Source organism: Fukomys damarensis, unplaced genomic scaffold, assembly GCF_012274545.1.
Source record: "Fukomys damarensis isolate Sample0158 unplaced genomic scaffold, DMR_v1.0_HiC HiC_scaffold_23, whole genome shotgun sequence".
In the NCBI taxonomy this organism is placed as follows: Eukaryota; Metazoa; Chordata; class Mammalia; order Rodentia; family Bathyergidae; genus Fukomys; species Fukomys damarensis.
This window is the reverse complement of record NW_022900935.1, coordinates 26300211-26316516: the sequence shown is the minus strand read 5'-3', so window position 1 is coordinate 26316516 and position 16306 is coordinate 26300211. Positions and strand designations below refer to the sequence as shown.

At 42.1% G+C, this 16306-nt stretch overlaps 1 protein-coding gene across 1 annotated transcript in view; it reads right to left on the bottom strand.

Moving 5' to 3' along the window:
- The window catches only part of LOC104852514 (cytochrome P450 4B1), a 20806-nt gene extending 4767 nt beyond the window's left edge, over nucleotides 1-16039 (bottom strand). The window contains exons 1-4 of the mRNA XM_010610251.2: nucleotides 15802-16039; nucleotides 506-647; nucleotides 290-334; nucleotides 10-79 (exon numbers count right to left, since the gene is read on the bottom strand). Of these exons, the coding sequence (XP_010608553.1) occupies nucleotides 10-79; nucleotides 290-334; nucleotides 506-647; nucleotides 15802-15981 (437 nt within the window). The 5' untranslated portion in view covers nucleotides 15982-16039. The remainder of the gene's footprint in view (nucleotides 1-9; nucleotides 80-289; nucleotides 335-505; nucleotides 648-15801) is intronic.
- Nucleotides 16040-16306: the final 267 nt, after the last annotated feature.

Genomic DNA, 16306 nt, shown 5'->3' with positions numbered 1-16306 from the left:
AATGGAAGCTGGAAGCCAGGTGTGAGAAGCTTGCGATGCTGGAACCACTTGGTCCCCTCAAGAACGAGCAGGCCTTTCCCTGAGAAGGGATGGGAGAGGGAAGGCTCGTGTGTCCAGGTACTCCTGCTCCAGCCTAGCAGCGGGAACTAAGCACTCTCCACCTCCCATCACTGACCAATGGAGTGTGGCTGAGCAGGCTAGAATTCTGGTCAACCAGCACCTAGATGGAAAGGGAAAGGAAGGAAAGAGAGAGGAAGGGAAGGGGAGGGACCGGAAGTTGCTCACTCACCAATCCACTGGAGGAAGAAGTCATACACATCTACAGCCTTAGGGTCTACAGAGGAAGGAGAAGTGGGTCAAAAAGGACACATGAAGGGACAGGGGGATTTCCAGAGGTGGCTTGCAGATGAATGGGGTGGTGCCCTTGACCATCCTCTTCCTAGACTTAGGACACAAGCCCTGACCTCCTCTCAGGAAGCCCCACCCTCTCCTGGAGATATCTCACCCCCTCTGCTGTACACAGCTTTGGCATAGTCAGGCTCATAGATGTTCAAGAAACCAAGAAATGGTCCCATCCAGAGTGGTGAGGCATAGGGGAACTGGTGGGCCCAGGACACCACCTTGTCCAGGCTCCCTGTCTGCTGGATCTGAAATGACAGAAAGTCAGGACCCCTCAGGAACTCAGTGTCACCAACCAGGTCCAGGTCCCTGGACATAGAAAGGAGGAGGCGGCCTCGATAGGCTCTAGGGTCTCCCTTCCTCCTTCCTCCTGAACCTCCCTCTCCTGAACATCTCTGGCATGGTGACCTCTCCAGCCCCACATCCCCTGCTTTATGTCCAGGGATCCTTATCTGCCCCCAAACCACCAACCCCAAGTGCTCTGGGGGTTGGGCCTTCTTTGGTCTCCAGCTGAGACAGCAAGGAAGGGCATGGCTGAGAGAGGAGGCCTAACAAGATCCCAGGACTGAAGTGCAGAATAATTCCCAAAGCCCTGCTCGTGGACTGCTCACAAGAACATCTCATGAGGACTTTGATCAGAAGGCCTAGACCCAATGTCAGCCTGAGGAGTGGGTGACTCAAAAAGGACAGTCCACATTGAGTTTTTGCCACTGTGTCCTTATTTTGCATGACATCCCACCTTGATGCTAGTAGAGTGTACTTCTTTTCTTACTTTTACTTGGCCCAAGCTTGCTCTGCAGAACCTGCTTCTTTTCCTATCTTCTGAAAGCAGATTCCAGTACCTGAAACCTTGTAGCACATCTACTAACTGTGCCATTTCTGGCAGGTCATCTTTCCCCAGTTTGGTATACTCTCCGCATAAATAGATTCCTCCCTCCAAATTCAGAGTTCAACCCAAAGTGGTTGTAAGATTTTTTTCATCACCCTGAGCACACAATGTTAGAAAGAGCACACAGGGATAAAAATCATCTCCACTCACAGTTAAAGACAAACCTCTAAGATCACTGCCTCCTTTTTAGATGATATCCCTGGCCATATTCCCTGCCCCTATGTCTCTCATATTTTTCTATCTGCCTTCTGGGTTTTTCTTACCAGCTGTCTGATCACCACGGTCACTCCCTTTCTCCCCCTGTCTCCCAGGTCCAAGGAGCCTCACTTAGCCTGGCAGACAATGGCTTAAATCACAGAAAAGCAAGACTCTAGGATCTTGAACTTGGAAAGAACCTATGATTCATCTCACTCATCCAAGTCCCACTTCCCTCTTTATCAGCCATACTGTGCCCTTCTGCAGCCTCCCTATCACAGAGATCCTGGCTTCACATTAACCCTGACCTTGGACATTTCCAAGTTTCCATGGCCTTCCTGTGTCTATCTTTCTGCTACGTGTCCCACTTTCTCCTATGTGTCTCTTGCTGCCCCAGAAACCTAGGGAGAATGAGAATAGCTCTCAGCATTCATTGACTACACTGCAGCTGCAGCCCCTCCAAAAGGGCCACGATGGCTTCCTTCTTAGTGATGTCTTCTGGCTGCAGGCCAGATCTGCTGGGCTACACAGCAGGATGTGTCAGACTCATCCTCACATGCCCCGTTCTGGAACACTTACTAGGAGGTCTAGGCCAGCTTGTTTTTCTCCAGAAGGAAAGAAGCTGGGGAGACACAGGTTGTAAAGATCATTCACTGAACTCAGCTTTCCAGCTGCACCCCCTCATCCTCTCATTCGCGCTCTTTGTTGATTTGGCCAGGAATAAATAATAGGAGGAATTGAAGGAGCAATCACATGGCGCTCCTCTCCTCTGCTCCTCAGAAGGCTAAGATTTGCTCCAAGAATCAAATCAGAAAAAGATATCAATACCAGAAAGAATGGCTGCTATCAAGAAATCAACCAATAACAAATGCTGGTGGGACTGTGGGGAGAAAAGAACCCTTCTCCCTTGGTGGGAGTGCAGACTGGTGCAACCACTATGGAAATCAATATGGAGATGCCTCAAAGAATTAGGATTAGAGCTTCCATTTGACCCAGCCATCCCTCTGCTGGGTCTTTCCAAAAGAATTAAAAGAATCATACCACAGTGATATATGCACACCCATGTGTATAGTGACACAGTTTGGAATAGCTAAAACTTGGAAACAGCCCAATTGCCCATCAGTTGGAGACTGGATAAAGAAGATGTAGTTTTTCTATAAAATGGAATACTACTCAGCCTTAAAAATGAGATATTAGAGTCATTCATAGGAAAATGGATGCAATTTGAGGTTATACTCAAGTGAAATAAGTAAGTCACACATGTAAATACTGAAGTTTCTCTAGTGTGAAAAACTATAATTGTAAAGAAGATCCCAATGGTATAATTGACAATGTGAAATAGGAAGAAAAGGGCTAAAGGTGTAGGGAAAGTGGAAAGGGTAGGGGAAAGGAAATAAGGGTAAAGAAAAAAATCTGAGAAAACAAAACTATGGAAATAAAGTATTTGTAAATAGGGAAGGGAGAAGGGGGTGAAGGGAGGGCAGGGTTATGTGGGAAAAATGAGAACCAAGACCTGCCATGTAAAGGTACAAGATCCCAATGATGACTGTAACTGTACTGTATACCTAAAAGTACCAATAAATTGAATGAGAAAAAAAAATATCACCCAGTCAAGTCGTGAGCTCTTTTCATAGGTGAACATAGTACAACCCCAAGACCAAAGGGGACTATCCCAGATGAGTCAGGGATGACCAGGAATCCTGACTGAGGTTCCTCCTTAGTACCTGTGGGCCAGTGACCCAAACCTCAGTTGGCCAGTGTCCAAGGAACAAGCTACTCATTGCTACTTAAGAATGACAACAACAACAACAAAAAACCCCATCTGTTTGCATTTAGAAAAACAAATGGTTGCAGAGGACAGAGAATAGGGAATTCCTCTTCCTCCATATATTGGAGTCCCTAGAGTCATATTGATCTCAGATTCGTATACCAGCTGTTAGCTGGCCCAGTGCTTCTACCATATGAAAATTGCTGCCTCCCACATTCAGACAGCTCTAGCAGTAGGAAAGTTACTCCTTTTCAAAACAGCCCCCTTTGAACTCTACAAATTCTTTTTTTTTCCTCATGTATTTTATTGGTACATTTTATGTACACAATATGTTTACATTCACTATTGGGAGTTTGTACCTTTACATCATATATCTTGGTTCTTATTTTTTTCCCCATTCCCCTGCCCTCCCTTCAACCCCACCACCCCTCCCTATTTACAAAAACTTTGTTTCCATTTTTTCCCCTTTCTTGTATGTATTCCTCTCCCTTCTTTGCTTTACCCTATTCCTTCCACTTCCCCTTCCCCTCTGGACCTTTCTTCCTATTTTACATTATCTGTTTTACAGTTTGGTCCTCATTTAAATTTTCAGTTTCTCACACCAGAGAAACTACTTGGTATGTACACGTGTGTCCCATTTATTTCACTTAATAGTATGGCCTGAATGTGCATCCATTTAGCTATAAAGGTATCTAGTTTCTTCTTCTGTATAGCTGAATAGTACTCCATTTAATGAAAGTACCCACATTTTCTTTATCCAGTCTCCAGCTGATGGGCAATTGGGCTGTTTCCAAGTTTCAGCTACTATAAACTGTGCCTCTATGAACATGATATACATATATTGCTGAAGTATGACTTTTTTATTCTTTTGGGAAGATATTCAGCAGGGGAATATCTGGGTCAAATAGGTCTCTAATCCTGCTTTTTTGAGGCATCTCCACACTGATTTCCACAGTGGTTGCACCAGTCAGCACTCCCACCAACAGTAGAGAAGGGTTCCTTTCTCCCCACAACCCTGCCTAGCATTTGTTGTTGGTTGATTTCTTGATAGCAGCCATTCTTCCTGGTGTGAGATGAAATCTCAACATTGTTTTCATTTGCATCTCTGGAATGACCAGTGATACTGAACATTTGTTCACATGTTTATTTGCTATTTCTATTACTTTGTCTGAGACATGTCTGTTCATTTCAGATGCCCCTTTTTGGACTGGGTCTTTAAATTTGGGAGGTCTGATTTTTTTAAGTTCTTTATATATTCTAGATAGTAGATTTTCTGAGGAATGGCTAGTAAAAGTGTTTTCCCACATTGTGGCTTGTCTATTCATGTTGTTGGTGGTTTTTCTTGCTGTGAAGAAGTTTTTTAACAAAAAAAGATCCCACTTGTTGAGTCTTTGTCCTAGTTCACATGCAGTGGAGATTTTGTTAATGCAGTCTTTTCCTTCACCAATGTCTTCAAGAGTTCTACCTAAACTCTCTTCCAACTGGTTTAGTATCTGTCTTACTATTTAGATCTTTGATCCATTTTTATTTTAGTTCAGTACATGGAGAGAGATATAGATCTAGTTTTAGTCTTCAGCAAGTTAGTTGAAATCCAGTTTTTCTAACACTATTTAGATAGCCATGGAGGCTTTCTTTCCTCCAGTGAAGGTGTTTGGCTTCTTTGTCAAAGATGAGGTTGCTGAGTATGTCTGGAGTTGTTTCTGCATCCTCTAATTGGTTACACTGATCCTTGGGTCTATTTCTTTGCCAGTACCATACTGTTTTATCACCGTAGCTTTGTAGTATAGTTTCAAGTTGGGGTTTGTGATGCCTCCTACCTCATCGTTGTTGCCTAGAATTGCTTTTGTTACTCTAGGTCTTTTCAGGTTCCAAATTAATTTTTGTACTGTTTTATCAAGGTCTGTGAAGTATGCCGTTGAAATTTCACTTGGGATTGCATTGAATCTATATAGCAGTTTGGGAAGGATGGACATTTTCACAATATTGGTTCTTCCTACCCAGGAGCAAGGGATGTCTTTCCATTTTCTGTTATCCACTTCAATCTCTTTTTTCAGAGTCCTGTAGTTTTCAGAGTAGAGGTCTTTGATTTCTTTCATTAGGTTGATTCCTAAGTATTTTGTTTTATTGGATTCTATTGTGAAAGGAGTCGTTTCTCCACTTCCTCTCTCAGTGAGTCTGTTGTTCGTGTCCAAGAAATCTATTGATTTTGGTGTTGACCTTGTACTCAGCTACTCTACTGAAATTGGTTATTAAATCTAAAAGACTTTTGACAGTGAACTCTCCAAATTCTTAACATGACTTCTTAGTCACTGGACTGAAATCCACCTCCCTAGATCTTTCCAAGTCACTTAGGTTCCCACTGTCCAGGGAAGTCCTGCAGGAATCTGCATGGTTCTGCTTTCTTCCAGAATAGACATCCTGAGGTGCCTCTGGCTGCCTTAGTTTCAGTTATCTTCTGATTATGAGTACTCCTTACCACACACAAGATCGTCAAAGTTCAGCATGTGCTTGGCATTCCGCCATCTTCAGCACCAGAGGGTCTTCTCGGCCTGGCCCTCCCCTGCTGGCACCGCTGCCTCCATCTTCAGCGCTAGAAAGGTAGCTGCACAGGCACCCCTGAACCGCCCCAACTTCCCCCTCACGCTTTTAAACCTCCTGATTGTATCAGTCTTTGGACCTACTCTGTAGAGGCAGAGGTTGTCATAAAGAGTATTTTCCGGCACTTTCAACTTTGAACATCTTTAAAGAAGTTGTGGGGGAAACTTATAGTAGAACTGAGTGGAGTTCAGCCCTTTAGGAGGTCGGGGCTTGCAGCCATAGCTCAGTCTGCTTGTGAGGTTCTGCCACCAGCTAGCTGAGGTCAGGGGACTCAGCTCTGCAAATGGCAGCACATATTGTATATTATGACAGCAGTGATATAGACTGAAAGAGGCCCTTTAAACTCATTTTTCTTTCTTTTTTTCATCCTACTCTGCAAATTCTTTTTTTGTTGTTGTTTTGTTTTCCTTCTCTAACTCAGTCTCTTACTCCACTATAGTATCCCTCATCTCTTTGTTTCTGCTCTTGTCCTAATTCAGATTTCTTCTTTTATTATTTTTTCTCTTTTCTTTATGTTCTTTTCTTATGTTATTCTACGTCAGTCAAGGGTTACTATATTTCTATTTTGTTTGTTCTTTTTGAATTTAACAATTTCCTGAGGATTGTCTGGTCATTCTACGTCTTTTGGCTTCATATGAAACCTTCTCTAATTCTTATACTTATCTATACTTATCTACTTCTCTTTTCTTAACTTTGTTTTAAGCCCCCATTGTAAATGGTAAATATCCTTATTGAAAAGTTTATTTACTGTAAGCATATTTTGGATTACTTCTTGATCTTAATTACATTTACATGGTTTGAAGGTGATAGATTGATGACTACCATAAGTGGTCAATTTTCAATTTGTGCTTCATTATATTGTGGTGCTGATTGTATCAATTAGGATAAAGGATTGTGATTGATTCAATGAGCTGTTTCCTTCAGTATGATGAAAATGAGAATGTCTATGAGTCATTAGAGACCCAAGGGCTGCAGCCCAACTATATCAGGAAGATTTAAATAATAATCTAAAGGTTAAAAACTAAGGATAACCCAACAACAATAGTAAAAATGAGAAAACGCTTAAACAAGATACAGGGACAGATTTCTAGTTCACCAATGTCAAATAGTGGGGCAAATGAGGATGAAAAGTCTGAATCATCAGGACACCCTGAACTCAAAGCAAAGGAAGTAACAAAACTGATCACTCGGGCTCTAGAGAAATATAAAACTGAAGTAATTTCCCAGATAATCATAGAGATGACAAGCAAAATGAAAGTTATAATTTGTGACTCTAGAATGGAAACTGAGAGGAAAATAGATGAGCTCAGGACCATGATAGAAGCCATGAATGCCCAGCATAACAAAGAATTGGAAACAATAAATGCCCAATACAAGAAAGAAATGGAATCCATAGGACAGATCCAAACAGATATCCAGGAGATTAAAAACTCCATTGAGAGTGTTCACAAAAGAATAAAAGAGTCCGAAGATAGAAACTCAGATATAGAAGATAAAATTGCAGTCAGTGACTATGAAAAGAGTGGTCTCTTGAAAACAGTAGGAGATCATGAGAAATTGATACAACAACTCTTAGAGGATACTAAGAATAATATCATAAGATTGATAGGAATTCAAGAAGTAGTAGGAGAAAATGTAAATGACTTAAAAAAGCTGTTCACAGAATTAATTATAGAAAACTTCCCAAATGAAAGGGAAGAATTTGATATACAGATAAGTGAAGCATATAGGACTCCAACTAGCCATGATAAAAAAAAAATCTACACCTAGACATATAATAATCAAGATCCCAGAAACCCAACAGAAGAACAAAATGCTACAAGAAGTAAGAGAAAAGAAACAAATCACATGCAAAGGAAAGCCCATCAGAATCACAGCAGACTTTTCAACACAAACCCTTAGAGCAAGGAGAGCCTGGAATGAGATATTTCAAGTACTAAAAGAAAACAACCTCCAACCTAGATTAATGTATCCTGCAAAACTTTCTTTTAAAATGGATGGGGAAATAAGATATTTCCAGGATAAAGAACACCTGAGAAGCTTTATGAATACCGAACCAGCACTACAATGAATTCAAAACAATATTCTAGAAAAAGACAATGAAGGTAACAACACAATGAGGCCCAACAGAGAAAATCAAATAGGCAAGCCAAGAAACTAAAAGGAGAAGGTGAAAAAAAAAACACATGACAATAATAAGTTAGTACATATCGGTTATAACCATCAATATTAACGGCCTCAATTCACCAATCAAGAGAAATAGACCAGCAGAATGGATTAAGAAGCAAGATCCAATAATATGCTGTATACAAGACATGTCTAGTGTAAAAAGAAGCCCATAGACTGAAAGTGAAAGGACAGAAAACTTCTTCATGTAACAGGAGCCCCCCCCAAAAAAAAAGCAGGGCTAGCAATCTTATTCACAGACGAAGTAAGTTTCAAACTTAAACTGAATGAAAGAGACAAAGAAGCTCACTACATCCTTGTGAAGGGAACAATTCAAGAGGAAGAGATAACAAATAATTTAAACTCAGCACATTGTTCTGGCTAGGCAGGTGCAGCACTATTGAGCTAAATCTCAGGCTTTACATATCATATTTTTAAAATTTATCAATACATTAATTTTTGTCTCTATATGTTGGTCTACCAAATTGATGAGTTATTTTGGTTCTCATTTTCTTTGCTTTTTTATTTGAGAATTTATGAAATGTGTATATATGAGTAGTATGAAAAGTATTAAGACCCATCTGTCGTTTTCCTCTTTCATCTCTGCTTTCTACAAACTTCCTTTTTTGTACTAGAGCTTGTTTGGTTGGAAATTTGTTAAGATAAATGTTGTTATGTTATCAATATATCTTTGTACTTATTTTCTACTTATGATGAATATTAATTTTTAAGTAAATTTTATTATAACTATACTTACTCATTAATATCATTTAGTATCTGATACATATTACAAATTCTCCAACTCCTTCAAAGATGATATTTGTTTTTTCACAAATTATACAAATCACCAACATTCCACACATCACTGCACTGTTTTATTATACCTAAGTATATATTGTATTGTAGAAAATATGCATTGTGTATATGTGTGGGGGATATGTTTTTACATACATGTGTGCACTATTAAGTGAGAAACATGGGCATGAATGTGGTAGGATTGAGCACATCTGGCCTATTGATAGTTTCTCTGGCAATCTTATGATTTCTTTAAATTACATGCTTGACTTCATAGTCATTCGTTTGGGAAGAATATTACATATGTATTGGTGTTAAATTCTATCATTATGCTTATAAAAATATAATAAAAATAAGTATGGGATATAATAAAATAGAAACAGAAAAATCTGGTCTTAAAAATGTGAATTTTTTAGTTGCTTTTGGATTTCAAATATAAGTATATTTTTTTCTGTGGGAAGTTTTGTTAGAAAATGTAAGTGGTACAATCAACAAGTATATGATATTTATCAATTAATTAAATCAAGGAGTTTATAAATCATAAAATTTTGAGGATAATTTCTCAACTATAATATGTAACTTTGTTTTATTTATAATTACATTATTTCAAAAATATAAGAAAATGAGAAATAAGACAATGTTTGAAGATCATATCAAACTAATGTATTTTGATTAGTCTGTTACATAAATTCTTATTTATTTCATATCCTTTTTTGCTGTCATATATATGTATATTTGAAATTTTTATTTAGTATCTTCATTGCTTGTTATCATGTATCTTTGCAATCTTTAATAAAAAATAAGTAAATAAAATAAATAAAAATAAAGTTCAGTACGTGCTTGAGGTAACATTAGTGTCAAGATTTTAAATAAAACTAAAGAGCTAAAAGGACCTACCAAGAAGAATCAACCAAAAGCAAAAGGAAGCATCATCTCTGAAATAACCATTAAATCTCAATTTACACCAACTCATCATTAATTCAGATATGGGGTTGAACAGAGACAGAACAGACTTCTAAGGCATTAATGCCTCAAGAACCAGAGAAGTGGCTCTAGCCTGCTCTGGTGACAAGAAGGTGACTTCATCCTCCATTCTCCTTTCAGAGACAAATGTACATATGAACAAATGTGAATACACAAGTTGCAGAAAGAACCTCTAGCTGGAGCTAGAAGGAGCAAAAGACTTTGAGTGAGATCAATACGGGTCACTGTGACTCTCTAGCCACCACGTTTTGGCTAAGAAGTGATGACAGGTGTCTTAGTCACCTTTCTCACTGCTCAGAAAAATATTTAACACAAAGTTAAGAAAGGAAAGGTGTATTTATCTCACAGTATGTAGAGGGATCAGTTCACAGTTGGCTGGCTCCAAGGTAGCATGGCATGGCAGAGGGGCATCACAGAGGAAAAAAAGCAATTCATGGCATGAAAAGAGCAAAAGCAGCAAGCAGCAAGTAATAACAAATCACAGCAGCCCTCTTTCTGTCCCTTATATTCTATCTAGGCTATAGGTAGCAATCATACCCAGGGTGGGCCTTTGCATTATCTATTCCCAGAATTTACTAAGCCAATTAGTGGTCTCACTTAGTAATTACACACGCTTGATCCCAGCACCACACACTGAATCTCAGCATCACACTGCAGATCCGGCCATCTCTGAAAAGCCCCACCTATGACAACACAAGACTTTGGGGGGACATCAAGATACAAGCCATAATGATGGGCCTTCCTTTAAATTACATAACTGGCATCATGCCAGGGCTTTCAGTTCTGAAGCTTGTGTTCTGGATCCCTTGCTTCTCCTCTCTTCAGTATTCAATGGTAAACTGCAGGCTCTGGAGTGACCTACTTGGAGCCAAAGAGCAGGAGTATATTTAATGCAGGACAGGGAGGCAAGGAGCCCAAGAAATTCTTGAGTCCACAGAGATGTAGTCATTGGTCCTCAACTTGTGTGAATAACCTTGCTGTCATGAGTTAGGCTGCCAGAGGATTTATTTACTCACCCAGTGCATGGGCAATGAGCACTGTCTCTATGCCAGACATTGCTAGCTCCTTGGGAAACCATGGTAAACAAGACCTGCTATCCTGCAAACATAAAGTAAGTGAGGGGCCAGGGATTTAGCTCAGTGGCACCTGCCTCACAAGCTCAGGGTCCTGAGTTTAATCAGCAGTACATAAATACATACATGCATACATACATACATACATACATATGTAGCAAGAGAGTAGAAAGGAAACAAACAAGAATCAAACACACTAATAACACCATTTCAGGTAATGATAACCAGGAAGAAAAATAAAGCAGACTAGAGGGCAGGGCTGCTACTATGGATGGAGGTCAGGTAGATCAGGGAAGACCTCCCTGCAGTGTCATTTGAGCAAAGATTGGCAGAAGCAGCTTCTAGAAAGATTGGTAGCACTGGCCACAATTGTTCCTCAAAAACATTTCCCTTTTCACAACTACTGTCATGCCAACCCCTTGCTCTCACTCTTGCTCCCCAGAGTCTTGCTCTTTTTCACAGAGAAAATAGCAGCCATCAATAGGAGCCCTAAAAGTCAGACCCCAAACCTGAAAAACATACACCCAGCCTTTCTACCTATCCTCGTGTTCCAGAAGACGAGGTCTGGGGAACCATGCAAGTCCAACACCCTTACAGTCCTCCTTCCTCCCATGATCCATCCCCCTGCATTATCACAGTGTCCACCTCTTTCCTGAATCCTTCCCACCCACATTTAAAACATGCTCAAGTCTTTGCCAACTAAAAAAATGGCACAGATGTGGGGAGGGTGTGTTTCCCTTGGTCGTGCTTCCTCCTATTTCAGCTGTTGCTCTATTTTCCTCCTCCCTTTAAAACCTACATTCTCAGTCATGCATGATGGTGCACACCTGTGGTCCTAGCACTTGGGAGGCTGAGGCACAAGGACTGCCTTGAGTCCAAGGCCATCCTGAACTGCATAGAAAGACCCTCTCTCCAAAAACAAAACGAAAAAATAGAAAGAAAAAGAAAGAAAATAAATCTAATTTCTCAAAGGGATTCTTCGCTCTTCAGCCCCCACTTCCTCGTCCACTTCTGCTGAAGTACCCAGTGACCTCCTTTTGTTGCATTCTGAGGACTGCCAGCTGCTGTGCCATAAATGACCCTCCCTTTTTTGCTCTCCCCCAGATCACCTTCCCTTCTCCTGATACTCCTCTCAGCACGCCATCCTCCAGTATGATACTCCCCCAAGTCCTACTCTTGGCCTTTTCCCATCCTGTAACTTGTACCTGGAGGCTTCATCTTCTCCTATGTCTTTCTTTGCAACCTACCTGCCAGTGGTTCCTCACTAGACAGCTCACCCCACCTTAACTTCCTCCCAATGTCCAGAAGCATCATCAACCAGCCCCTCCAGACATCAATGGGTGACATCCTACAGGCCCCTCAGACATAAGTGAAACATAAGTGCATACACATGTGTTTACACACATCATGTTTTCCCACCAAATCTGCCTTCCTCTTGTCCTTAGGAACCGCACCATCATTCATCTCAATACTAGCAGCAGTATAGGATGTGGTTTACTCCAAGGTTATAGCACTGCCAAAGGAGAGACCTGTGGAGGCCGGCCCTCCTTGCTTCAGGCCCACCAAGTGACTTTTACTTCGACATCAGCAAAGCAGACTAAGAGAACCAGATGTTGCAGCTTCCAAGAAGAATATCCCACTGTGAAGCTCTGCAATTGAGTGCCCAAGCCTCCCACACCCAGACATTGAAGGGTTCCTTTAATAATTGCCCTCAGAATAAATCAAAGCCTTTTGGCATGATCACAAAGATCGACATGAAATCCCTAACCTGCCTCCACACTCATCCTATCCATTCTGTCCTAACTCTTACCATTCCAAAGGCGTTGAGCAAGTGGCACATGCATAAATAATGCCTCAAAAGTCAAATTAAAGTCTTAAACAAATAGCACTCTTTCCAGGCTCTGTGCTGGTACCTGGGTAGGCTCTTCTGTCTTTGAGCTGCACTTACACAGGCTGCTGCTTTCCAGCCTGATGGGGCTCATCTCCGCATCACCTCCCTGGATCTTCCCTGATTGCCAGGCTGAAGACTCCTTTGTCTGGAACCCAAAATACTTGTGCTACCCATCTCTGTCAGATCCAGTTCCTCTAGGGCACTCAGTTTGTCTTCTTTCTTCAACCTCTGGTCTCAGCACAAGGCCAAACATGGACTTGTTTATCAGGCAATTTTAATTAATTGGGAAAACAAAAGACCAAAGACCAGGCTGATCTCAGAGACTAGGTTGATATGAGGAAGAAAAAAGGACAAAGCAACCAAATGTCTCATGGTGTTGTTCATCAAGAATTTCTCCACAATGGTTTACCATTTGACATCTATGTATCCAGCACCTTGCCTATTGATTATTATAATTCTAAACTAGCAAAGTAATGAAGATTACTGCATCTCCATTTTATCAATAAAGAAATGGAAGCCCAGAGAGGGGAGAATAACCTATTGATGTTTGCTAAATAAAATTATCCAGAGTCCTTACTATCCAATACAAGATCAAAAGACTATTCCAGCAATGGGTGAGGTTATGGATGAAGTCTCAGGGATCTCGGGGGAATCACCTTTCCTGGGGCTGGGAAATGCTGTTTCCCTTTCATACACAATCAGAGAGAAATGAGGGGTGGAATTGAGAGATATATGGAGAAAGAAATTTGCGTGCCCCGACCTTAGGCCAACAATGAGCACTTTGTATGTGCACAGTTCTCCTTGGGCCCCAGAGTGGAATGAGAAGAACACTACAAGAATAGGACATGCCCTTGCCACAAGGGGACACATTCTGCAAGTGGAGTAGGATGAAGGTTGGTACTGCCAGGGTTTCCAGCCTAATTGAAGACCAAGAAGGGAAAATTTAATCCTGGTGAACAGCTCTTCTACACCCTGGGGACCTTTACCCACCAATCTTCTTCCTTCCCTTCTGATTCCCATCCTCACTGGGCTTAGGAATAAAATTTATAGTCACTTGTTATGACCTGATCATGTCCTAAATAAAAATGCAGGCATCTTGGGCCCAGCCTTGATTCAATTACTAAAACAATATTTAGGTCAATCCTTTGTCCCCTTTAAGCCCCAATCCCCTCATATTTATGTGAAGAATACTAATCCCTCTCTTCCCACCCCATTTCTCAGGTTCAGGTGTGAACACTACCAAAAGGACAAGTGCCAAGCCCTGGAAGAATGTGGCGATGTTGTGCTTGCCATGGTTCCCTAGGCAACTTTTCTGGTGCTTAAGAGCAGCCACCCTTCTCATCTTTGCACGCCTTCCTGGTGCTAAGCAAAGGCACTTGAGATAGTTGCTTTGAGGCCAAGAGGCTAAGGTGGGGCTGTGTTTTAGTCCCTCCCCACAGTTCCAAAGTAAAGGTGCAGGGTCCCCTGGAGGCAGAGGGCAGTGTACTCCAGCATGGAATTGTGGGGAGACCAAGATCCCTGCCCTAGGGAAGCCCACTGGCTGAGAACAGAACCAACTCTGATATGCAGGTAGAAGTGGAGTGGGTAAAGAAGGGACTGAAAGTCTCCCAAATGCTCCTCATTCTCATTAGGGTCAGACTTCAACCTTCCTGTGCCCCTCCTTCCAAACTGAACAAAGACTCTCCCAAAACTCCTGACCTCTCCATTGATCTTCTGTCATACTTTCTCCTCTGCGGATACCCCTCCTTACTCTCCAGCATTCCTCAGTGCTTGTTTTGGCAATGGGTGATCTGTGTCAGGCTTTACACTGGATCCTGAGGGCACAGGGATGAATCAAGCCAGAAATCCATTGTCCAAAGGTTGCAGACAGGTACAGAAAGTGGACAAGTGTTGAGATGAAAATAATGGAGCTAATATGGAATTCTGAATCCACTTCACCCAGGCTGGGGACAGGGAAGGCTCTAATGTATGTCCCCACCCACACCCACATCCCACCCAGACAGTGAGCTCCTTGAGAGCCTAGGCAAGGTATGATTCTCTCCCCAACTCACTTGGTTTTTTTTCTATTCCCCAGGATGCATGTAGATGACTACACTACCCCCAAAGAATTATCCCTTGGAGTAAGACTAAGCCTAGAGTTCAGTCCCATGTCCCATGTCAACCACAGAAAAGAGGCAATTCCCCCAGCAAAGAATGAGAAAAGTGGATTCAGGAGGAAGGAGCAGGAACCATGCCTCTTCCTGAGACTTAGTTGCTGGCATCTATACCTGGGTTCCCAAACTTGGCTTTAGAGTAAAACATGTGGGGAGGTTTTTTAACTCAGGCTTCTAGGACATTGCTAATGAATTAGAATTTTCAGGTGTTGGAGGCCCAGGAATCTATTTCTCCCAGTTGGTTCCAGTTCCTTGCCCTGTGTCAGAAACTACTGATCTAGGTCTCCAGGACAGGAGACATTCCTGAGGGTGGGTGTTAAAATGGTCCCTACTAAGTTGTACTAATAGGAAGACAAGACAGGATCTGAGCCCAGGAAAATGCCATGGCTCCTGAGCCACCCAGGAGTATGGCAAAGAAAACTTGCCCTTCGGGGATAGCAGCCTCTTGGACACTCTGGGAGATCTGTGTGGCAGCATTTATCTCTGACATCACTTTCATTTTCAACCTGAGAAATGGAAATTTACACTACAGAGAGGAAAGAGGATGCTTTTGACACTAAATGTAATTCCCTACTTCTATGGGACTATCAGGGCTTTGGGTTCGCCCCTGTGTGGTCCCTGAGCCTTTGGTACAGCCTTGTCTGAACTCTGGGCCTCAGAATGGTGGGGAGAAGTCTGACCTGTTTGGGCACCAACTTTGAGGTGCGCACTGCACCAGCTAAAGACAGGAATGAGGAAGCAGTCCCAGAGAGACAGCTGATAGGAGTCATGGCTCCCAGGTCATGGGCTGCTGCCCGAGGTGATGGTATCCCTCCACAGCCAGGAAAGGATTAGGCCTGATTCTCTGAAGGAAAGAAGGCCATTTCCTTTCTCCACCCTTCCCCACATACCTGGTCGGCATGCCCAAACAGCCAATGAGTGGGGGGCCCTGGGAAGTTGTCCATGGCCCTGGCCAACTTGTGCCTCCGTAGCAGCAAACAAAGAAGCTTCAGGATGCCTATGACCAAGATGACTCCAGAAGGCCACAGGATCAGGTGGGAGAGGCTCAAGGAGAGGAAAGTGAGTGCCATGGCTGGAGTTGCAGTGCCTGAAGTCTGCCCAAACTCCAGCTGCCTTGAGGTTCTCTTATACTTTAGACCTAGGCATCCTGCCAGTTCCCAGCTACACCCGGCAGCCAGCAAAACTCAGGCCTGGCTGAGTGCCATAGGGAGGAAACAACAATCTCAAAAGTAATGAACAACTGAGGGGAGAGCCAAGCAGACGTCTCCCAAAACAACTTGACTGAAGAGAAATCTGGTAGAGTGTTTCAAAGAAACCAGACATAACATCTCACTTTGGTTCCTTGGAGGAGCAAATAGAGAGCAATTCCTGGGATAATCATTGCCATAATAACAA